The sequence below is a fragment of the Aotus nancymaae genome, unplaced genomic scaffold (assembly GCF_030222135.1).
Source record: "Aotus nancymaae isolate 86718 unplaced genomic scaffold, 86718_ANA_hifiasm-v0.15.2.pri h1tg000004l, whole genome shotgun sequence".
NCBI lineage: Eukaryota > Metazoa > Chordata > Mammalia > Primates > Aotidae > Aotus > Aotus nancymaae.
In genome coordinates this window covers 41,530,568-41,555,874 of record NW_026988415.1, presented here as the reverse complement: position 1 = coordinate 41,555,874, position 25,307 = coordinate 41,530,568, and the positions used below count along the sequence as shown (strand labels likewise).

At 38.3% G+C, this 25,307-nt stretch overlaps 1 protein-coding gene across 1 annotated transcript in view; it reads right to left on the bottom strand.

Moving 5' to 3' along the window:
- Positions 1–464: 464 nt before the first annotated feature.
- The window catches only part of SERPINA7 (serpin family A member 7), a 79,749-nt gene continuing 54,906 nt past the window's right edge, over positions 465–25,307 (bottom strand). Inside the window, 4 exon segments of the mRNA XM_064383911.1 lie at positions 465–1,069; positions 1,599–1,733; positions 2,317–2,764; positions 2,766–2,932. Coding sequence (XP_064239981.1) covers positions 866–1,069; positions 1,599–1,733; positions 2,317–2,764; positions 2,766–2,932 — 954 coding nt within the window. The 3' untranslated portion in view covers positions 465–865.

The window sequence follows — 25,307 nt, the reverse complement described above, 5'->3', positions numbered from 1 at the left end:
TGTTAGGTGGGAATGAGTTGGCATGTAGAGGTAGACAGAAGGTTGTTGAAGGATCCGGGATACAAAACTACCAAGCTTCAGTCAAAGTAGAGCCAAAAAGGAGATTTCTACTTAAACAGGTGGGACAGGGGTGCTATATATGGAAAGAAGTCTGATTAGGATACAGAAAAAGAGGGGCTATGAGATATGATGTGAATGAATTACTTTCTTTCTCCACTCCCAGTTTATAAATTTTCATGGTGGAAGTATAATTTGGTGGAGAAAGGTCGGGTTGGACAGGGGAGTTTACCTCTGTCTTGCTGTATTGTCCCATGCTTGTCCGGTCACAAAAGCTACATCCCTCTCAGTCTGTAACTATTCCCCATAGTGGGAGTACCTTTATTCAATCTATCAATGACAGATCTGGCAAGAACACAGAGAATCCTTCTAATGGGACAGTTGAAGGGGGTTGAGTTCACAAATAAGACAATGCATTTGCATTGCTTTATGGCCATTGAGCTTATTGGAATACTGGGACATGAAGACCTGACCTGCTTTTTAGCTATTCCCCATAAGACAGAGAAGGGAGAATTTTTCAACCCAGTCAAATTCATTAGAGCAAACTAATTGAAGGGGATTCAGACAAAGAGAAATACACTAAAATAGAGCCTTCCTATGCTTTTGATAATGAATTACTCATTGAATTCAGAATGTTCTGCCATAGCATTGGCCTCTTCCACAGCCAACAAAGTTCAGACAGGGTCCAATCTTCATCCCATCACAAGGGAATGCAAGTCCAAGCTCACATCAATCATATCAGGCTATATTAGTTATTTATTTCCCATTGCAATACATATGTGCAATTAGCCAATGGCTTCTTTCCCAACTACACTTCCGTTGGGTTCACAACTTTCCCTAGAAAGAGAATACTCCTGGTGCTTCTCTCCAAAATCAACAACATGAAAGATCTATCAAGTTGGATAATAGGGTGTAGGAGAGTGTTTTCAGGCTGATCCTAAAGTTCAACTTCAGGGGCAGCTGCAACTTCAGTTCCCTTTTCACCAATGTGCAGCACAGCCTTATGAGCAGCCTGTGTGGAGGGAACAAACCCTGTTGGTCTCTGAAGAAACAGGAACAGTCTTTGGAAAGGTCTATAAGTAAGAAAAAGAAAGGAAAGATGGGGCCACTCCTTTGTTATACTATGTTGATGGTGCTCGAATATGAAGTCTCCTTGGCTAAATGTAGTCAATCAATCTCCAGTGATTTTAGGGCTAGCCGTTGGGGAAGCATCCATTCCATGGCATTCTGCCTCCAGGAGTCATCTCTTAAGCATTCCCTCCCCACACCTCCTCCAGAACTGCATCTTACCAGAGTCACTTCTAATCATTAAGCTGTTCTATCAGAGTAATTTTAGGACATAAACGTCAAGGACGGAAGAAATTGATACAATTACTTATTTGGAGTAATGGGAATGACTCTGGAGTGATTCTAGCTTAGGAGGAGTCACACTGCCTCTGTAGGCATCAGATTGCTAATTGGTAAAGTAAGAAACTTGAATTAATTAACTTCTAATCACCTTTCCAGTTTATACATTTAAGAAGTCTAGTTTATTAACTTACATTGGAAAGTTTCAGACCATTGTCCTCTGTAAGTCCAGAAAAGTCAGCATTTTCAACATAGGCATGCTGAATGCCCATCTTCAAAATTGTGGCTCCAAGATCATATGTGGCAGAAATGGAAAACTTTGGAACAAACTAGTCAGCCCACCTGTGGGGAAAGAGGAAGTGAACACATGGCAATCACCACATCAAGCTCATGATTATCTCCTTCTCTCTCTCATGCTAGTATTATATTGGACTCTTCTTCTCCCCTGAGTATTGACAACCATTACTATATAAATCAATATATGGCACCAAACCTAAAGAAGTTATTCTGAAAGGAATATGCTCAGATTCAGCCAACGTTGAGCTGAAACACTAGGAGTAGAGAGACATAACTCCTTTATAATCAAGAGAAAATATCTCTGGAGCGATAACCAAGTTTGGGGAGCCAGTGGCATGAAGGTTAAGGGGTAGCACCCAGGAGCTTCATGGTTTTCTATCTTGTACTTCCAATCCAGAGTGGCTGCCCAGTCACCTTTCAAAATCAAAATCCAACCTGTTCCTTGAGCTATAGTTTGTCTCCAGGAAGGCACCAATTTACTAGCAGGCTGACTTTGAGAAGCTCATTTTATCTTTCAAGACCTGACTTCCTAATTTGAAAAATGCCAATTATACTGCCTCCTTTGTAGGTTTGTTGATGTGTTTTGATGATATAAAGCGTGTAGAATGCCTTAACTTTAAAATGAATATAGTTCACTAACATCATGATAGTGTTTGGTTTGAGGTCTTGAATTAGACCCACAACACTCCCTTTGGTTTACATCTCCACATGAATGTTAATCTCCTGTTTGGCTGCAGAAACATTGGAGAAGTTGGTAGAAAAGACTTCAGTCTCATAAAGGGTCTTGACATCATCCAAGAACTTTGCCACTGGTTTCAGATGCTTCCCAGTGAAGAGGACATTTCCTATCTGCAATTCCAATTCTTTCTTTGGAAAATTCAGTGAACAGATCAGGTTCTGGAAGCCCTGCTGGATCTCTAACATTGGAGTGTCTGTGAGGTTGAACCCTAAGGTTTCCATAATCTCAGTTTGAGTGCTGGAGCAAGACCCAAAGAAAAGCATAGCCAAAGCTGCAGAAATGCTCACAAGGGAAAAGAAGATGTTCTTATCTGGGGTCAAAAGGGAACCTCCAGTACAGGTTGAATGCAAAGTCAGCATTAATGGATGACATTGTATAGAGAGTGGCATTTTGTTGGGGTGAATGGCAGGTAGTTACTTTGCCTTCAGGTGGTGTACAGTGGACTGCAGCATGAAGCCCAAGTACCAAGAGACATTTTGGAAGGAAGTTAATCTATAAGAGATGAAGTGAGAGAACCATTGTGGGAGCTTAGTTGGATGAAACACTCCCTGAGCCAGAGACACATAATTATCACCCATATTGATTAATAAAAGAATAGTAAATATTTGATGATGTGCTCATCAGGGGCTGAGTGAGGGTTTCTCATCCCTGAAAAACTGGAGATGCATCTAATATGGACAGGGAGTAGAAGAAGTGGCTTGCTGGGACCACAAAAATAATGTTGTGTACTGTCATTCAAATGTTATAGCAGCATAATGAAAATGCTGTGAGTAAATCAAATTTACGAAAATGGAATCACTTATTTGAACTAGAGGCAGCTTTTTGGAGAGAGAGGGTATTCTTAGGTAAAATTGGTACTCCCTCTGCATACATTATTTATTGTAGATTAGAATTTTGGATGTTTTTAATTTGGCATTTTCTTAAGATAAAATCTTTGAGATGAGATGAGAAAACAATTGCATCTTCTTTGGCTAAAAGACAAAGTGAAAATAATTTGTACAATATGTGATTAGTTGGAATGGATGGGTGGTGGTTTATGGAGCCACATACAAGATCATAAGCTGAAATTCATGCATTTTGCAATGCATGGAAGCCACAGAGGTATTGTTAAACAACAGGAAAATGAAAGAATAACTTTCTAAATTTTAGATTTATTTCACCATTTATCTTAGTAGCATCTAAACAGTCATTTCTAAGTTGTAAGACATCTTAACACTATTATTCTTACACTTATGCATGTTACTTTTAATTATTAGAAAGCAAGCCAGAAAGATATGGCATAAGGTTCTCTGATCCTAGAAGAGTACAAAGAAATGGAGTAAAGGAGTCAGGTGTGGAAATCCCATGAAAGTGGGCATGTGTGCTTAGAAGGAAGAGATCTAGGAAGTCAGAAAAAGGATCCTTTCTCCACCCTCCATCTTCTTCCTGAGTGATCTTACCCTAGGCATTTGATGGCTAGAAACTGTACCTCCCTAGGTTATATTGCTCTCCTGAGCTCCTAGCCATTTAATCAGCTGCCGTTTGGATATATCCACCAGGATGGTTCACACAGACCTCAGTCTCAATAAGAAAACCTCAAAGTTGCCAGATGTAAACATATCATCTCCCTACCCCTTAAGCTTGTTCCCTCATCTTCATGCCACATCTCAGTCTATCACATCACTGTCTATGGAGACACCTAAGCCAGAAACCTGGGAATCATCTTAGAGCTCCCTTTATTCTCATTCCCCACATCTAGTGAAGCATGAAGTCTTATGAATACTAACTCATAAATAGCTCTCAAAACTTCTCCCTTCTCTTCATTCCTGCTACCTCTGCCTCTCAGTTTATGGCCTGAACTATTATATCAGCTCCTAACAGGTCAGACTGTCTCCTATATCCTCCATACCAACCCCCTTTCTTCACCACTCTATCAAATCTCCACATTGTTATCATAGTCCTGTTTCTTTAAAAGTCACTGGGGCTGGTAAGAAGGTCAATTATTAGATGACTACACTTAGAACTTCGCCCCTAGAGCCAGAAATTTGGTTTGGGACTCTGACTTACTGACTTGGTTATTTGAGACTCTGACTTGTTGATATAGATGTTCAAAGTTTCCAAAGAGAAAAAAGGTACTTAAAACAAATGCCCAACAATCCACCTGCATCTCTCAGGAAGCAACATCTTTCCATTTTTATAGCATGTCCTGTATTGCAAAACTAGAGCACTCTTAGTTACAAATTAACCCAGCATTAACTCTGGGATGATATTTTCAAAGCTGATGTACAAAGTCAAGGCCACAAGGAACAAAGCAAAAAAAAGTGATAAGGTTTGAACTTTGAGTGATTGCTTTGGCTGCCAGACCCTTCATGTAAAACAAAAGAGAAAGAGGATTGTCAGAGCTTGAGGGGTTTAGGTCCATGCTAGCAAGAGTGTCTTCAGCAGGCAGAATGAGGGTCACAGGCAAAAGCACCAAGGGGCAGCAGGAAAAAATTCTCACTATTGGGCCAAACAGTATAGGGATTGGCAGTTCTTTGAGGGAAAGTTGTACAAAGGCAGAGGCTGGGTGATCCTCTATAATAGGTTCTGTAGAAATTATACACGCATTCACAGAAGAAATGACGTTAAAGGTAGCTTTCAGCCCTAGACTTCAGATGCTGCACACATATATGTCTGCTAAGGTGGAAACCAGCCCTGTCTTCTGGTCACTAAAACTCCCTGTACCCTGCCCTGGTCACAGGACTCCAAAAGAGGATGCAGAAGAAGTCAAGGAGAATGAAATTAAAGATTCCACTGTCTAGTATTAACTGTGTCCTGATTATATATAAAGAAGCAATGGCCACAAAGAGAACTGGGCTCAGCCAGGAGACTTGATTTCAACCTGACTCTCAAAGTTTCTAGCTCCAGAAGTAGTAGTAGTAGTAGTAGCAGCAGCAGAAATGGCAACTCCTGCTTTTGAGTATTTACTATGGGCATGGCATTTTGTGAAGCATCTGATTCCACATACTTCCAGCTTCAGTACTACATTAAGAATGTATGTGTTAATTTGTAGTGGGAGGGGAGGCAGGGAATGAGGGGCTAGTTTTAGCTAAAACTAAATGCAGTCTACGGTAAGACTAGAAGTAGAAGCCAGGATAAATAGTGCCGATTTTACCTTGGGGGCACTGGGAAGCCATTGGAGGGTAGATAGAGGGTGATTCTGTGTGCCATTATTTCTTCTTAACAAAACATAGACTAACCTCCCACTATGTGAAAAGCACCACAGTCAGCACTGAGGTTTCAGAGCTGGATAGTAAATATCAGTCCTAAACCCAAGAGATCTTTCTAACTACCTGACACCCACTGCCCATATTGAAGAGGGCACACCTCACAAATATGGTCACAAGTACATGTGTCCCAAAGAAAGGGAGTGACAATCTCAGGTCTTTAGGCTGTGAGGTTAGTCCATGTAATATAACACATTGTCTGCTCTCTCAGCTACAGCAAGTCCCTACAGAAAAAACAGAAATAGATTATGTAAAAAGAAAATTTCCAAACCTGTGCCCTCTGGTGGCATAGTGAGACAATGCTACAGGTTGTTTTCTCCTGCTTCTGATTCAGCTGAGCTTTGCTAGCAGGACTTATCTCCTATATAAGAGACAGGTACCCCTCCCTTTGCAGACTCCCCTGCCCTGTGCTCTGGCATCACAGGCATTAGACCTGTACTCCTATCATGTCTCTATGTTGTAACTGTGTAATTTGGGACAAGTTACTTAACATTCTTGAACCTCAGTTTTCTCACCTCTAAAGTGGAAATAATAATACTTCCCATGTCATGTGGTTATTGAGAGTATAAAATGAAATTTAGAGGTGATGTCCAGAAGCTCCTGTAGTAGTGCCCTGAATAAAGTGGGGATCCAGAACCAGATAATTCTCTTCCCTTTCTTCTGTTATCTTATACTCCCTCACCTCAACTCTGAGGTTCCATATTCCCTGAGCTTTATCTCTACCCACTACTGTTCATTTTTACTTTCTGCTAATACATTCTCCTTTAGATGCAATTGTTTGAGAAGGTATAAGATCTTCTTGCAAACTTATATTTATCACAGTAATTTCAGTCTTGTGTAAAGCTTCTAGAGTAGCACATTGAATAGACTCTCTAGGAAGTTTTACCATATCAATAAATTCAATCAGATCTAAAATTATATATCTCCTTCTTTAAATGAACACCCTCATAATCATTCCCACACAAGTTTTATTTTGGAAATGTTCAATGTTCCACAGTTCTTTCCGTTTGTAAACACTGTTCTCATTGTTTTGACCTGATATTCGATCCTCCACCCCAGTCTGGAGAGAAACGATGGGATCTTACTCTACTAACAGGTCTGGAGACAATAGGTATGAGATAGTGGCATTAAGAAAATTGGCTTCTTCTTGCAATTTAAGTATCACAGGCCAGAAAATTACTGGGTGTTTAAGCAAAGGAGAAACAGCTGCACTGGACAAAGAGTAGGACTGCTTCTGCTGGCAAGGGAGGCTTAGTTGGCATTTGGAGTTGAGGTTCTTTTAACTCTCTCAACTTTACTACTCTTGAATTTTTACTCTTTGCATTTCAGTGACTGATTTTGACAAAAGTGACATCAAAGCTGACAAATCAACAAATTCTATAATTTGGTAATACACAGGGTCAAATGGTGAGTATAGGATTTAGCTAATAGCCCTCCAAAAATTCTATTTACATATTCCCTGTCTTCCATATATTCCTTGAGCAGTTAAGCAAAGAAATTAGGCTTCTGAGCAATAATTTAGGCTTCTTTTTAAAAGCTTTCTAGTGCCATCATAAGCATCCACTTCACCTCACAATCTATTAACTATTTACATTTTTCAGACTTCTCTGTGGCAGCAATGAGGTCTTCCGAAGCCAGGCCTTCCAAAGGCTTTACATTTCAGAGAACCACTTAATTAAATGATATGCTCTTTCATTTCATGGGCTGCCATATCCCGCTTCTAGAACACAAATGGAGTTTTTAACTGCCTTTAGTCCTACTGGGGCAGATAACTTCAAAATTCTCCAATTTCCTTAAATTTTGTTGCATGAAACCTAATTTCTGTTATCAATGTCTGTATCAGTTATAGTACTTGGCTCCAAACAACAGTAACTGCTGTTGCTAACCTTAACATAAAAGCCACTTATTGAAGGACATATATTTACCCAAAATGAAAAGGAATGCCAGAGAACCTTGCTCATTTTGCATAGAGAAAACCGTGGGGACAGATGTGTGAATTTCCCCACTACATAAACATTGGTTAACAGTTTGGCTGGAAGTCCACTGGAAAGGACATGATTATAAAATAAGTAAGAAACAAATGTGGGGAAGAGGTATATGTGGCTATCTCTGCAAATGAGCATACAATATAAAGATATTTGGGTTTCATGTGAATATTCACCAAAGAACAACCTCAGCAGAGTTTAGTAATCAAGAGGATAAGATGATGCATTCTGTGGATGTCAGTCAGCCTCATTCTCAGACACTTGTCTTTGCTTGAGGGTTCATGAAGAAAGTGGTCATGGCAGCCAGGGTGAAGTTTATGCATGAGCTCAGAATCATGGACTTCCATCCACCAAAGTCAATTTGGCTACAGCTTCAGCAGATACCAAAACTAAGATTCCAATATGACATTATTCCTCAGAAGGACTGGCAAGCTACATGTTTTGAACTTGATTACACTGGACCACTTCCATCATGGAAGGGGCATTGTTTTGTTCTCACAAAAATACACGGTGATTTTAAATGTGACTTTACTATTTCGCCTGCAAAGCTTGTACCAAAACTACCATCTGAGGATTTACTGACTGCCTTATCTACTATCACAGTATTTTATGCAGAATCCCTTCTAATCCAACAACTGATTTCATACCAGAGTGTGGCAATGTGCCAACTCATAAAATTCACTGGCCTTACCATGTTACCTATCACCTGAAGCACCTGGTCAATAGAGAGTGGAATGAATTTGATGACTCAGTTACACGGCCAGCTAGATGACATTTTGCAGGGTTGGCTCCTGTCCTCTGTAATTTGGTATATGCTCTAAGTTCGTGTCCAAAATGTGGTGCTGTTTCCCCAATAGCCAGGAATCCTAGGTTACAGAATCAAGGAATGACAATGGTTTTAAATCTATTCATTATTTCCCTACTGATCCATTAGTAAAATTACTTTTCTCATCCCTGTAACTTAAGTCGTGCTGATTTAGAGGCCTTAATTTGAATGGTTGAATGATTCCACCACAGGTTGCAGCAATGCTTCTATTGAATTTATTGCTGAGATTGACATTTGGTGAACTCGTGCCACTGAATAAATAGCAAAATAAGGGGCTACAGTACTTACTGGTATGGTAGATCTTAAATATCAAGAAGAAATTGCATTGCTACACATAATGAGGATCTGTAATGCAGGTGTTCCCCAGGGATGTCTCTTAGTACTTCCACTTTCTGTTACTAAAGTCAATGGAAAATTACAACAACCCATACAAACAGGACTCATAATGGCTCAGACACTTGAGAAATGAAGACTGGGTCACATCTCCAGTCATGAAAGCTCAACAAGTTGAAGGCAAAGGTAATATAGAATGGATTAATGGAAGAAGGTAGTGAAGGAAGAAAGTTGTTTAAAACATCAATTGTGACCTTCTGGCTGTTGCAAAATCCAGTACTACAATAGTTAGGAGTACTTCCTTATGATGATATCAAGATATCTGTGTGTATATTAATAATTTTGCTTCTACTTTCCCATTCTGCTATTCCTTCCTATTTACATAAGATGTGTTAATTGTAATTAATTTTATATGACAGTATCCAAGTTACTGGATGTCAAAGAAGACTCAAAGGACTAAGAAATGTCAACCAAAGATGGATAAAGGGACTGTATTAGACCATTCAGGCTGCCACAACAAAATACCATAACCTGGTACCTTAAAAAACAACAGAAATTTATTTTTTACAGTTCTAAAGGCTGAGGAGGCCAAGGTCAAGGTGCCAGCAAATTCAGTGTTTGGTGAGAAAATGCTTTCTGGTTCTTAGAAGGTGCTTGTTTTGCTGTGTCCTCACATGGTGGAAAGGATGAGAGATTAATCTTGGACTTCTTTTATAAGAGCACTAATCCCAGTTTTGAAGGCTACGCCCTCATGATCTAATAACCTTTCAAAGTCCCCACCTCCTAATATCTTGCATTTTCTTTATTATAAGACCCTTATTTCAGAGAGAGAGAGCACAAAGGAAGCTCTAAGACAACAAGAGTGTTTTGAGGAGAGCAAAGTGAAAACTGTGCTCCCAATTCAGGGGTCTTCTGTGTTTCTTTTGAAATCCACCTTAAGTTCTCCTTCCTTCTTTCCTGAGAAAAGCCCACCCACTTTGATCCTTCCTGATTGCTTCAGCTATACAATTTTTGTAGTCAATATATTACATGTAAAGATGCTTAAATCATGGACCCATTTCATAGTCAGCATTTCCCACAAGCTTTGATCCTCTTATTTCTAAAGACTGTGGCACCCACTTCTCAGTCTGACCGTGTTTATGATCAAGAGCTGGGTAGGGGGATAGAGACAAGCTGAAATGGTCCTTTCAGAATCTCTCTACTTGGCGGTATTGTCTTCTTCTGTGGCTGGTTAATTAACCTTAAGTTGTCAAGCTGCCCCAGAAGCTGAATAAGAAAAAAGGAATATAGCCTCAAATCCAAATTGGACGTCAGAAAAATCTTAGTTTGAGACTTGACTCCACCACTAACTAGCATGACATTTGGCAAGCCAGTTACCTGTTCTGGGCCTCGGTTTCTCCATTTGGTAAAGAATGGGCGTAGATGCAATCTCTAAGACACATTCCTGCTCTGGTATTCTGGGAAAATCTAAAATTTTTCTCCCATGTGCTGTCCCATTATAGAAAATGCAAAGGATTGCATAGCCACACGTCAGGGATGAGGGAAAGAATTATTCAACAAATAGTGTTGTGCATTAGTTTTTTAAAAAATCATCTGAGATTTCAATCTTATACCACGTGTCAATTTTAATTCCAGATGGATTAAGGTGTTGAATGGAAAAATTCAGAAAACTTCCAAATAAGAAGTAAATATAAAATAAGATATATTTTACCCTAAGAAGTAAATATAAAATAAGATATATTTTACCCTTTGATGAGAGAATTTGGAAGTTTATAAATAAAGGAAATGAACACATTAAAAAACTGTTTATAGATTTTGAAACATAAAAATGAAAAACTGTGTACTTAGATACATTAATCTTTTTAGCATGTAAAAAACAAACTAGGAAAAATGTTTGTTAGGCAAGTGGTGCATAGTCTAAATACAATCCTCTGTCATCCTATCTCAAACCTTGACTAAAGAAAAGGCATAAATTCTTAACACAGTCAGCCAGGGAATAATTGCTTAAACCCCATGTACGTGGGAAAAACTGATTGCTCCAAAGTCAAATTAGAAGATTCATTCTGAAGGCCCAAGAAACTAATCAGTAACTTCTCTCCAATAATTAAAGAATGGGATTGTGAAAGAAAATGAAGTAAGACTAAACCTTTCTAAAAAGGAGTCAAGAAATCCTTTTGAGAGGAATGCACACTCACACCTGCTAAAGGTCAACCACAGAATGTTCCAATAGACTTGGATAAACAACAGAAGTCAGTATCAGGTTTTTGACATCTCTCAGCTGGGAGTACTCTAATTAATTAACTAGTCAAAATGGGTTTATTTAGGACATAGAATTTCTGAGTAGCCAATGAACTAAACCAAAACAAAGTTTTTGTGGAAATCCCTTGTAAAAAAAATCCTCTCCTGTGCTTGCCTTACGCAACACTATTCAGGGCTTCCCTGATTCCATTTATCTGAGTTGCATTTCTTTGTTTCCAAACTAAGTGCTATTTCCTTTGACCTCCATGTCAGTGTGTGTGTGTTTTTTCTTTCTTAAGTTCCTATAGCTGATGTCAGAAGTGAAACTCAAAATGATCTTATGTTACAGTAGATTGGCGTTTTTTGAAAAAGAGCCCCTTGTACTCTCCACTTCCTTGGATTGTAGGCAACCTCTCTCACAGTTCTTCTCAGGCTCCTACTTCCCTCCCTTTGGTTGAGGTCAACACACTTATTTGGGAACTTAGGGATGGTTGTTCCATTTGTGCAAGCAAAATGTGAGTTTTCCTATTGGTTAGTATTATTATCTTAAGGGTGATATTCTTTAATTCTAAATCTCATAATGATTTTCCTTCTTCTGGGACTTCAGCTAGTAATATGTCTAAAACTTATGGGTCTTCCTCTTGTATTTATTTGGAACAGTGGAAATTATATACAAAAGATACCTTAGAACTGCAGTGGCCAAATTGAGGTTCCCTTGATAGATCAAAACTAGGTTTCTGGACATAGGAATGGGCAAGGACTTCATGACTAAAACACCAAAAGCAATGGCAACAAAAGCCAATATAGACAAATGGTATCTAATCAGACTTAAGAACTTCTGTACAGCAAAAGAAACTATCAATACAGTGAACCAGCAACCAACAGAATGGGAAAAAGTATTTGCAATATACCCATCTGACAAAGGGTTAATATCCAGAATTTACAGAAAACATAAACAAATTTACAAGAAAACAAACAACCCCATCAAAAAGTGGGCAAAAAATATGAACAGATACTTTTCAAAAGAAGACATTTATGCAGCCAACAAACATGAAAAAAAGCTCGTCATCATTGGTGATTAGAGAAATGCAAATCAAAACCACAATGAGATACCATCTCATACCAGTTAGAATGGTGATCATTAAAAAATCAGGAGACAACAGATGCTGGAGATGATGTGGCAAAATAGGAATGCTTTTACATTGATGGTGGGAGTGTAAATTAATTCAACCATTGTGGAAAACAATGTGGCAATTCCTCAAGTATCTAGAAATAGAAATTCCATTTGACCCAGCAATCCCATTACTGGGTATATATCCAAAGGATTATAAATCGTTCTACTATAAGAACACATGCACACGAATGTTCATGGCAGCACTGTTCACAAAGCAAAGACTTGAAACCAACCCAAATGCCCATCAATGATAGCCTGGATAAAGAAAATGTGGCACATAGACACCATGGAATACTATGTAGCCATAAAAAAGGATGAGTTCATGTACTCTTCAGGGACATGGATGAATCTAGAAACCATCATTCTCAGCAAACTGACACAACAGAAAACCAAACACTGCATGTTCTCACTCATAAGTGGGTGTTGAACAATGAGAACACACTGACACAGGGAAGGGAAGATGACACACCAGGGTCTGGGGGGTGGGGGGCTAAGGGAGGAATAGCAGGGAGTAGGGGGATTGGGGAGGGATAGCATTAGGAGAAATACCTAATATAGGTGACGGGGTGATGGATGCAGTGAACCACCACCACGGCACGTAGGTACCTATGTAATAAACCTGCATGATCTGCACATGTACCCCAGAACTTAAAGTATAATAAATTTATAAATAAATAAATAAATAAACTAGGTTTTCTCCAAACTAAATTAGAAGATCATGGTTCTAAAACAAAACAACCTGAATGTGGTACATATTTTAATGGGCATTTAGAGGCATCCAATACATTCAGGACTCTAAAATTGCCTGTCTCCTAAACAGTCTCTAAACTCACTAATAAAAAATGGAAAGAGAAAGTCCTTGAGGCTCAAGTTTCTTCCACCAGATCTCATTCCCCCACTCTTTCTGTTCCCCTGTCTTTTTGTCCTCTTATGATCTCAAAGTTTCTCTCAATTTCCCTTTTTCTGCTAAACATGTTCAAAGTTATTCTTTCAAACTCTGCCCAAATAATGAGGGCAGTCTCTTAAACATTTCATATATACTCTGAACAAAAGCCGAATTTAGGGCTATAGTTAAAATTTTCCTCAAGGTTACTGAGGAGTCATAAATTTGCTGAAGATTTTTGAATTCTTATCTAAACTGATGTACCTGATTTCTCTACTATTTGTCAATTAACTCTCACTGGAGAAGGTCAATCACACATTGGATGGCTAAAGCAGGCTGAAACAATCATCTTATGGGCATCCAATTCAATATATTCTCCAATAGGGGGAAAAAGTCCAAGAAAGAGCCAATACTTTATAGTGAGCCATTCCTTTAGCATTCCCCAAACCAGTAGATTGTAACAAGATTCAGGCCTGCACCTAAAAGGAAGGTGAGTCTGTACATGATTATTACAATAGACTTCAAATAATTTTCAAAGAAAACTCTGGACTTGACTCAGATACCAAATCTACCAAAGTGGCTTAATTCTGTATTCATAAATAGCTTAGATGAATATCTTGTAATTCTAGTTAAAGGGGCTAAATTTATTTAGGAAATAATGTTCACCTCTGATTTAGTTAACCTGGGCAACCAATTAACCCAAACAATTTCTAAGACAAAGTAAGAACAAATAAAATAACAAATCTACAATAATTTTCAACACACATAATAAAACATGGCAGTCTAACATTAGGAATCCAAATCTTAAAGGGGTCTTCCACCACTGCAAAAATACCTGGGCAATGATGAAAACATTGTGTACAATTAAAACATGCCAAATTATACCTTAATAAACTGCCTCTATGTCCCTTATGGATTGAGGGTGTTCTGAGAAAACACAGGGGATCTTTCAGATCTTGCCATTTAATCATTTGAGTGAAACTTCCCTAATGATTGTAGAGGAGGGTTTCACTGTCCTTATTGACACTGAAGCAACTCTTTCTGTGGTTAGCCCCACCAGCCTCAAGCAGCCCTTCCTTGGAACAGTGAAACAATGCAAATTGTGGGGGTTTCAAATACATCTTTAACAATTCACAATTATTTACCCTTGATTTTTCAACAGGTCCTCTCCAGGATAGTCATTCTTTTTAAAATAATTTCCCTGGTCCCAGTTCACTTACTTAGAAAAGATTTCTCAGAAAAACATCTGTTCACAATAGCAAAGACTTGGAACCAATCCAAATGCCCATCAATGATAGACTGGATAAAGAAAATGTGGCACATATACACCATGGAATACTATGCAGCCATAAAAAGGATGAGTTCATGTCCTTTGCAGTGACATGGATGAAGCTGGAAACCATCACTCTCAGCAAACTGACACAAGAACAGAAAACCAAACACATCATTTTCTCACTCATAAGTGGGTGTTCAACAATGAGAACGCGTGGACACAGGAAGGGGAATATCACACACAACTCCCTGTTGGGGAGTTGGGGGCTGAGGAGGGATAGCAGGGGTGGGGGGATTGGAGAGGGATAGCAGTAGGAGAAATGCCTAATGTAAATGATGGGGTGATGGGTGCAGCAAACCACCATGGCACATGTATACCTATGTAACAAACCTGCATGTTCTGCACATGTACCCCAGAAGTTAAAGTATAACAAATAAATAAATAATAAAAAAGAAAAATATCATGGTGTCATTTTCTTTCCCAAAAGGGTCAGATAATTCTTGAAATTGACTCAACCCCTGCTTGGAAAGGGATGGTAACTTCTAGGTGTTGCCATAGTAATGATAAACTGACATGGCACACTAGTGGGTGTGTCTCATGGAAATCTGCTTCTGCTCTGTCCCTGTTTCAGCTAGTCCTCAATTTGGTCCGGTGTGTGAGCCCTGTCTCCAGAGTTGAGTCCCACCTCTGGAGTTGGGTTCTATGTCCTACCTCTCTGGGAGCTAAATATTGACTGCATATAGTCACAAAGAAAAGAACAGCAGACCCTAAGGCCTACTTGAGGGTAGAGGGAGGGAAGAGCGTGAGGATCAAAAAACTACCTATTGGATACTACAATGATTACCTGGGTGGTGACATAATTTGTATTCCAATCCCTGGTGACATGCAACTTACCTATATAACAAACCTGCATATGTACCCCTGCACCTAACATAAACATTTTAAAAGGTAGTATATAAACACAATATATTACTGTTCAGCTGTAAAAAATAATAAAATTCTGTCATTTGCAGCAATAGGGATGAACCCGAGGTCAGAATGTTTACTAAAATCAGGCAGAGAAAGACAAATATCACATGATTTGCCTCATATTTGGAATCTAAAAAAGGGTGATCTCATAGAAGCAGAGACAAACGGTAGTTACCAGAGGTTTCAGAGGAAAGGGGGATAGAGAGTGGATGGTCAATGGGAACAAAGTTATGGTTAGATAGGAAGAATAAATTATTGTGTTCTATTACATAATAGAGTGACTAGAGCTAACAACAGTGTATTATTTATTTCAAAATCACTAGAAAAGAGGACATTGAAAATTATCACCATGAAGAAATGTTAAAGGTATGAGGTGAGGGACTTGTCAACTACCCTGATTTGATTACTATACAATGTATACATATATTAAAACATCACAATGTATCCTATAAACATGTACAATTATATCTTAATTATAAACAAACAAGAAAAACTGAAGCCTAGAAATGATAAGTAATATGCCAAGGTCACATCAAGGAGCAAGTGATAAAACCAACTCTAGACTCCAGATTGGAATTCTGACTCAGTTTTGTTGTTTTTATGAAGATATTGACTTACAAATTTTCTACACTTCCTTCATATTTAAAGCAATAATTTATGAGTACGCCATGCTCCCTTCTTTAGGTGGGACCAGTGGCAAAACTAAAAACAATGCAATTTAGTTGGAGTGATGAAAGGGATTTATTGGTATTACTTTTCTGAGATGTAATATTAACTCATTTGTTAAGCTATGCTTTTGCAAAGTGCATTTTCAGAGTTAGAAAACACTTTCCTTTTATGAATAAGCATGAACTAGTATTTGATGCCTCCTGTGAAAGGAAAATAAATCTTGGGGCCCCCAAATCACTAAGCTAAAGGGAAAAGTCAAACTGGGAACTGGTTAGGGCCAAGCTGCCTTCCATTCTTTTCAAAGTCACCCTGCTGTTCACTGAGATAAATGCATATCTGTTTGCCTCCTTTGCAGAGACTCAGAAACTGAGAACAAAACCATTTGTCTCTTATCTACCTATGACCTGGAAGCTTTCTCCCCACTTTGAGTTTTCCCACCTTCAGCTTGAGCTGTCCCACCTTTCCAGACTGAACCAACGTACATATCATACATATCAATTGATATCTCATGTCTCCCTAAAATGTATAAAACCAAGTTGTGCGCCTACCACCTTGGGCACATGTTGTCAAGACCTCCTGAGGACATGTCATGGTTGTGTGTCCTCAACCTTGGAAAATTAAAATTTCTAAATTAACTGAGACCTGTCTCAAATATTTGGGGTTTATATTTTGGTAACCATGAAGGGATTCTGAGTGGAGATGTACCTGACCTTTGGCAAATCTCCTATGGGTGCTTGGTATCAGTATGAGCTAACTTCATGGCTCAAACCAACAGGACAATTTGCTGAGGTCTGGGAGTGCCCCATCCAGAGAATCTCTGATCTCCCAAAATTTGATGAGATCTAAGTTTATTTTGCCTCCCTTCTTTTTGGAGTTTTACATGCTTTCAACAAGGAAGGCAAGATTTCCTGCTTTCATAATGATGGAAGGCAAATAACTCCTTTATGGAGTTTAAGCTTGCTCCCACCAGGGAAGACAAGTACAAATTGTTTTTCCTGCTTCTAGGATGGTAGACAGTAGTCTTCAGCCTGAAACCCATCCATAGGTAAATAGCTGAATTGGGGTTTTATTTGGCTAAAGTTGAACAACCAGCTGGTCTTAATTTCTCCTTCCCATTAGAGCGCTCAGTGATCATATTGTTGGGGTTTCTTTGTTGTTGTTTGTTGCAGTCTTTCTCCCATCAGATTTGAACAACTCTACCTGACTTGATCAAACCAGAGTGAGAATTCCAAATTATGGGTAACAAAACTTCTCTAATTTGGCTAAATTTCCTCACAGCTGCAGAAAAGGAAAAACAAAAACAAAAAACAAAACAAAACAAAATCCTGTCTTTTCCATGTTTGCTTCCTGTCTTAAAAAACAAATGTTCTTTCACTTACTTTTCTTTCACCTGATACCTCCTTTCCCCTTTGCCATCTGCAGTACCAAAAAAATCTAGAGAAGGCTTCTAATGACTTGATTTCCTTTAACGAATTCAAAACAAAGGTGCCACTCACCCTTTCTGAAGTGTTCTGTTTTCTTTGTGGAGTTTCAAGAATCATGGGAAGATTCTTTGGAGGTCTAAAGCTCTGTTTTCCTGTATTGCATGACCTGACCTCTTTGGCTTTGGAGGTACCAGAGGTGACCTTAGACCATGAGAGGATTTGACTTTGGCATGTGTAATGGTGGACAAGAGCTACAAACTAAAGATGGCTGAGTACAGTTTACAGGAAGTGGTTTGGGCTGTTAATTATTATTATTTTTTTCCTAGGAAGCTGTTGTTTAAGGATCCTAATTCTAGTTCAGAGATGCCTTCTAAAGGGTCTTTTATATTGCTTTTTCTCCCAAAATTAATCTCTATTCAACCTGTCTGTGCAGATTTGTGTGAGGAACTGAACTGTTGTTTTTATAGGTAAATGAGAAACTGAGTTTTCTCAGCTCTGAAAAGAAAGGGCATTTTTCTCCTCCCAGCCAAAAGATGCCCCTGGGTGACTGGGAGTCTCCTGGGAGTGTCTGGGGGGCTAACTCCCACAAACTGTAGCAGCCCTACAGGGAAATCTCCAACAAAGATTAATTTTAAAGAAGGCTCATCCAACAAACCCATATAAGGGCTAATTATCCAGTGTTTTGAGCCCTCTCAGAGGTCATAGACCTCTGGAGAAAGTAACTTAGACACGTAATAGGGTGGAAATGATTCAGTGATGAAACACTGTGAAGTCCTGCCCACAAGCAGCACACATCGATCCACCATACAAAAACCCTAGGCCACAGCTCAGTTCCTTCTTTTAGGAAAATAAAAAGTGGAAACCAAATAATCTAAGAATGGGGAGAAAACAAGGACAATGTCTCTTTTGTGAGCACTCAGTAGGTTTTATGGCACCTCTACTTGCCAGAGTTTATATAAAATGGAAGTAATATGGTCTTTGTGCAAATTTACATTAAAGAGAAAGAGTCCTAATGTTGATTTGCAAACTATAGAATTCTTAAGTCATCTTTTTCTCTGTTTTCTTTTCTGACTGCTTTAAATCTGCTGTTATTTTTCCATTAAGATAAAAACTATTGTTTGGATCCAACAGGTTCTTTGTGCAAGCCAGTGAATTTGTATTTATCTCATGGCTAAAGTTCTGAAGTAAAAGCTATAGAATCTTTGTGTTTGTGTATATATATTTAAAAGGCCTTTATAATTTATAAATTTTGTGTTCAATTGGCAATTTAATCCATTTCAATTTCCCTCTAGCACACCAGACATTTTCTCTCCATACCTTATAGTGTAAATATTTCTATCTTATTTTCACTTGAATTGTTTTCTTTTTTTGGAAAGAGAAAAAAGAAAGAGAGAAAAAGAAAGAAAACAAGAAAGAAATAAAGAGAGAAAGAAAGAAAAAAGAATGAAAGAGAAAAAAAGAAGAGAAAGAGAGAGAGAGAACGAGAATCTTGCTCTATTGCCCAGGCTAGAATGCAGTCTAAAAATAGGTATTAAAAATCTCTTTTATGCTAATGATTGTGCCTAACAATGGAGACAGGAGGGAATAAGGGAGGAAAATAACAAACAAGCAGCCAATCAATATTTCATTTAAACCTGTGAAATGCTATGCAATTGCTGAGGAAGGATTTACTTCCAATTACGTGGTCACTTTTAGAGTAGATGTGATGTGATACTGAGAAGAATGTATCTTTTGTGCATTTGGGGTGGAGAGTTCTGTAAATGTTTATTAAGTTTACTTGTTCCAGGTCTGAGTTCAAGTCCTGGATATCCTTGTTAATTTTCTATCTCGTTGATCTGTCTATTATTGACAATGTGGTGTTAAAGTCTCCCACTATTATTGTGTGGGAGTCTAAGTCTCCTTGTAAGTCATTAGGAACTTGCCTTATGTATCTGCGTGCTCCTGTATTGGGATCATATATATTTAGGATCGTTAGCTCTTCTTGTTGCATTGATCCTTTTACCATTATTTAATGTCCTTCTTTGTCTCTTTGGGTCTTTGTTGCTTTAAAGTCTATTTTATCAGAGACGAGAATTGCAACTCCTGCTTTTTTTTTTTTTCTCTCCATTTGGTTGGTAAATCTTCCTTCATCCCTTTGTTTTGAGTCTTTGTGTATCCTTGCATGTGAGATGGGTCTGGATGCAGCATACCGATGGGTTTTGGCTTTTTATCCATTTTGCCTGTCTGTGTCTTTTGATTGGGGCATTTAGTCTGTTTAAATTTAGGATTAATATTGATATATGTGAGTTTAATACTGCCATTTAACGCTAGTTGGCTGTTTTGCCCATTAATTGATGCAGATTCTTCATTATGGTGATGCTCTTTACCTTTTGGTATGTTTTTGGAACGGCTGATACTGGTTGTTCCTTTCTATGTGTAGTGCTTCTTTCAGAAGCTCTTGTAAAGCAGGCCTGATGGTGATGAAATCTCTGAGAACTTGCTTGTTCACAAAAAATTTTATTTTTCCTCCACTTAGGAAACTTAGTTTGGCTGGATATGAAATTCTGGGTTGAAATTTCTTTTCTTTAAGGATGTTGAATATTGGCCCCCACTCTCTTCTGGCTTGTAGGGTTTCTGCTGAGAAATCTGCTGTGAGTCTGATAGGCTTCCCTTTGTGGGTAACCCAACCTCTCTCTCTGACTGTCCTTAGTATTTTCTCCTTCATTTCAACCCTGGTGAATCTAACGATTATGTGCCTTGGGGTTGGTCTTCTTGAGGAATATCTTTGTGGTGTTCTCTGTATTACCTGGAGTTGAGTATTGTCCTGTCTTGCTAGGTTGGGAAAATTTTCCTGGATAATATCCTGAAGAATATTTTCCAGGTTGGATTCATTCTCTTCGTCACATTCAGGTACACCTATCAAACGTAGATTAGGTCTTTTCACATAGTCCCATATTTCTTGGAGACTTTGCTCATTCCTTTTTATCCTTTTTTCTCTAATCTTGACTTCTCGTTTTATTTCATTAAATTGGTCTTCGACCTCTGATATCCTTAGAATTGTTTTCTTTAATATGCAAGTTTAAGGCTATTTAGCTGAAACTGCTTAGAGTAGTAAAACAGGTTATCAGGAATTGGAATGTCTAAGATTAAAAAAAAGGTTTTTATAAATATGTATAATGTATTTGCATTGATATGCCTAATATATCTATGTATTTATGTGTGTATACAATGTTTCACTACTGAAAATATATAAAAGAGCTCTAATTAATTGGCTTAAGAAGATAAAAGCTCTTGAATCAAATATTTTAACAGGACAAAATAAAAGACAAGTTAAATGCTTTTTCAAGTTTACATAACTTAAGTAAAAGTAAAATCTTTAATAAATAAGCTAGCTTTAAAATTATTGATAAAATAATATTAGAAATGTTCTAAGAATTGCCAGCATACACTTCTGTTTGCATTTATTAATCAAGCAATTTCATACTTATCCTTGCCAAATACTATAAGGTGTCAAATTTTGGCATGGGGGTTAAAAAACAACAACTATAAACTCAACCCAAGACATAATAATCTTTGCTTATGTATTTTTTAATAAATAAGACATTGATATTGGTTTAATGAAAATAACTACATCTTGAATTTAGTACTACTATCATAACTTCTTTTTTTTTTTTATTGCATTTTAGGTTTTGGGGTACATGTGAAAAACATGCAAAGTGGTTGCATAGGTGCATTCATGGCAGTGTGATTTGCTGCCTCCCTCCCCCTCACCCATATCTGGCATTTCTCCCCTTGCTATCCCTCCCCAACTCCCCCCCCACTGTCCCCCCCACTCCCCCACAACAGACCCCCGTGTATAGTGCTCCCCTCCCTGTGTCCATGTGTTCTCCTTGTTCAACACCCTCCTATGAGTGAGAACATGTGGTGTTTGGTTTTGTGTTCTTGTGTCAGTTTGCTGAGAATGATGGTTTCCAGGTTCATCCATGTCCCTACAAAGGACGCGAACTCCTCATTTTTAATGGCTGCATAATATTCCATGGTGTATATGTGCCACATTTTTCCTGTCCAGTCTATCATCAATGGGCATTTGGGTTGGTTCCAGGTCTTTGCTATTGTAAACTGTGCTGCAATGAACATTCGTGTGCATGTGTCCTTATAGTAGAGCGATTTATAATCCTTTGGATATATGCCCAGTAATGGGATTGCTGGGTCAAATGGAATTTCTATTTCTAGGTCCTTGAGGAATCGCCACACTGTTTTCCACAGTGGTTGAACTAATTTACACTCCCACCAACAGTGTAAAAGTGTTCCTATTTCTCCACATCCTCTCCAGCATCTATTTTCTCCAGATTTTTTAATGATCGCCATTCTGACTGGCGTGAGATGGTATCTCAATGTAGTTTTGATTTGCATTTCTCTAATGACCAGTGATGATGAGCATTTTTTCATATGTTTGTTGGCCTCGTGTATGTCTTCTTTTGTAAAGTATCTGTTCATATCCTTCGCCCATTTTTGAATGGGCTTGCTTGTTTTTTTCTTGTAAATCTTTTTTAGCTCGATGTAAATTCTGGATATCAGCCCTTTGTCAGATGGGTAGGCTGCAAAAATTTTTTCCCATTCTGTTGGTTGCCGATTCACTCTATTGACTGTTTCTTTTGCCGTGCAGAAGCTGTGGAGTTTGATTAGGTCCCATTTGTCTATTTTGGCTTTTGTTGCCAATGCTTTTGGTGTTTTGGTCATAAAGTCCTTGCCTACGCCTATGTCCTGAATGGTTTTGCCTAGGTTTCCTTCTAGTGTTTTTATGGTGTTAGGCCTTATGTTTAAGTCTTTAATCCATCTGGAGTCAATTTTAGTGTAAGGTGTCAGGAAGGGGTCGAGTTTCTGCTTTCTGCATATGGTTAGCCAGTTTTCCCAACACCACTTATTGAACAGGGAATCCTTTCCCCATTGCTTGTTTTTATCAGGTTTGTCAAAGATCGGGTGGTTGTAGATATGTTGTGTCGCCTCCGACGCCTCTGTTCTGTTCCATTGGTCTATATCTCTGTTTTGGTACCAGTACCATGCTGTTTTGATTACCGTAGCCTTGTAGTAGAGTTTGAAGTCCGGTAGTGTGATGCCTCCTGCTTTGTTCTTTTTGCTTAGAATTGACTTGGCTATGCGGGCTCTCTTTTGGTTCCATATGAAGTTTAAGGTGGTTTTTTCCAGTTCTGTGAAGAAGGTCATTGGTAGCTTGATGGGGATAGCGTTGAATCTGTAAATTACTTTGGGCAGTATGGCCATTTTCACGATATTAATTCTTCCTAACCATGAACATGGAATGTTTCTCCATCTGTTTGTGTCCTCTCTTATTTCGTTGAGCAGTGGTTTGTAGTTCTCCTTGAAGAGGTCCTTTACGTTCCTTGTTAGTTGTATTCCTAGGTATTTTATTCTCTTTGTAGCAATTGTGAATGGCAGTTCGTTCTTGATTTGGCTCTCTTTAAGTCTGTTATTGGTGTATAGGAATGCTTGTGATTTTTGCACATTGATTTTGTATCCTGAGACTTTGCTGAAGTTGCTTATCAGTTTCAGGAGATTTTGGGCTGAGATGATAGGGTCTTCTAGATATACAATCATGTCGTCTGCAAATAGAGACAATTTGACTTCCTCCTTTCCTAATTGAATACCCTTTATTTCTTTTTCTTGTCTGATTGCTCTGGCTAGAACTTCCAGTACTATATTGAACAGGAGTGGTGAGAGAGGGCATCCTTGTCTAGTGCCCGATTTCAAAGGGAATGCTTCCAGTTTTTGCCCATTCAGTATGATATTGGCTGTTGGTTTGTCATAAATAGCTTTTATTATTTTGAGGTACGTTCCATCGATACCTAGTTTATTGAGAGTTTTTAGCATAAAGGGCTGTTGAATTTTGTCGAAGGCCTTCTCTGCATCAATTGAGATAATCATGTGGTTTTTGTCTTTGGTTCTGTTTATGTGGTGAATTACATTTATAGACTTGCGTATATTGAACCAGCCTTGCATCCCCGGGATGAATCCTACTTGATCATGGTGGATAAGCTTTTTGATGTGCTGTTGCAATCGGCTTGCCAGTATTTTATTGAAGATTTTTGCATCTATGTTCATCATGGATATTGGCCTGTAATTTTCTTTTCTTGTTGAGTCTCATAACTTCTAACCTTGTAGCTTTAGGTGGTCTAGTCCACAGGAAGTAAGGTTTGTTTAAGGAAAGGACTGGTATCATCCTTGTTTAAAAGCTAAATTATAAACTAAGTTCCTCCCAAAGTTAGTTTGGCCTATGCCTAGGAATGAACAAGGACAGCTTGGAGGTTAGAAGCAAGATGAAGTCAGTTAGATAAGATCATTTTCAGTCTCAGTTATAATTTTACAATGGCAGTTCCACAACTTTAAATGATGACTATCACAGTTTTCATAAATAATCTAGGTAAACGACTAAAATAAAAAATAATTAGGCAAATGTAATGAGATAAATACTTGTAGATAAACTCATCATATTTTAGAATCTAAAGTTATATTGCATTAAATAATAAATATTTCATTATTTGGATAATTTCCAATAAAAGTGTATTGTAGAAAAACTTAAGTGTGTCCTTTTTAAAAAGGTGAACAATTTTTGTCTAATTCAAAACTTATTTAAAGTTTATGTATAGAACATGTTAAAAGAAACCAGAAAAAAAGAGAGATATAAAGAAAGGCATAAAAATAAAGAGTTTTTTTTGTTGTTAGAAAGCTTGTATGGTAAATTAAGTCCTAGAATAAAGTGGTAAGCTCCTTGCCTCTCACTAGTGGTGAATCAGGAGTGTTCAAATGCATTTATTTTGCATAACTCTATTAACAGTTCATGCCAAGGACTATCAGTGTTCTACATACTACTATAAGCAGAGTTCTTAGCATTTTGGGGTCTAATCATATTAAGCAGCCAACTCCAGAAACTCCAAAACCAACAAAAGAACTCCATCCTTAATATTTTGTTCCTCTAGTACAACTCCTGGTACCAGGGTTCTCTAGAGGGACAGAACTAATGATATATATATATATATATATATATATATGAGTTTATTAAGTATTAACTCACATGATCACAAGTTCCTATAACAGGACATCTGCAAGGCTGAGAAGCAAGGAGAGCCAATCTGAGTCTCAAAACTGAAGAACTTGGAGTCTGATGTTCAAGGGCAGGAAGCATCCAGCATGGAAGAAAGATGTAGGCTTGGAGACTAGACCAGTCTAGTCTTTTCACACTTTTTTTTCTGTCTGCTTTATATTCTAGCTACAATGGCAGCGGATTAGATGGTAACCACCCAGATTAGGGATGGGTCTGCCTTTCCCAGCCCACTGACTCAAATGTTAATCTCTTTTGGCAACACCCTTATAGACACACCCAGGATCAACAGTTTGCATCCTTCAGCCCAATCACGTTGACAGTCATTATTAACCATCACACATGTGATACGGTTTGGCTCTGTTTCCCCACCCAAATCTCACCTTGAATTGTAATAATCCCCATGTGTCAAGGGAGGGACCAGTAGGGACAATTGAACCATGGGGGCAGTTTCCTCCATGCTGTTCTCATGATAGTGAGTGAGTTCTCAGGAGATCTGATGGTTGTATAAGGGGCTTTTCCCTTTGGTTGGCACTCATTATCCCTCTTGCCACCTTGTGAAGAGATGCCTTCCACCATGTTTGTAAGTTTTCTGAGGCCTCCCCAGCTATGCGGAATTGTGAGTGAATTAAATCTATTTTCTTTATAAATTACTCAGTCTTGAGTATTTCTTCATGGCAGTGTGAGAACAGACTAACACACCATATATCCAAAGTTCAAAAACATGCAAAACAATTATGTATTGATTATTAATT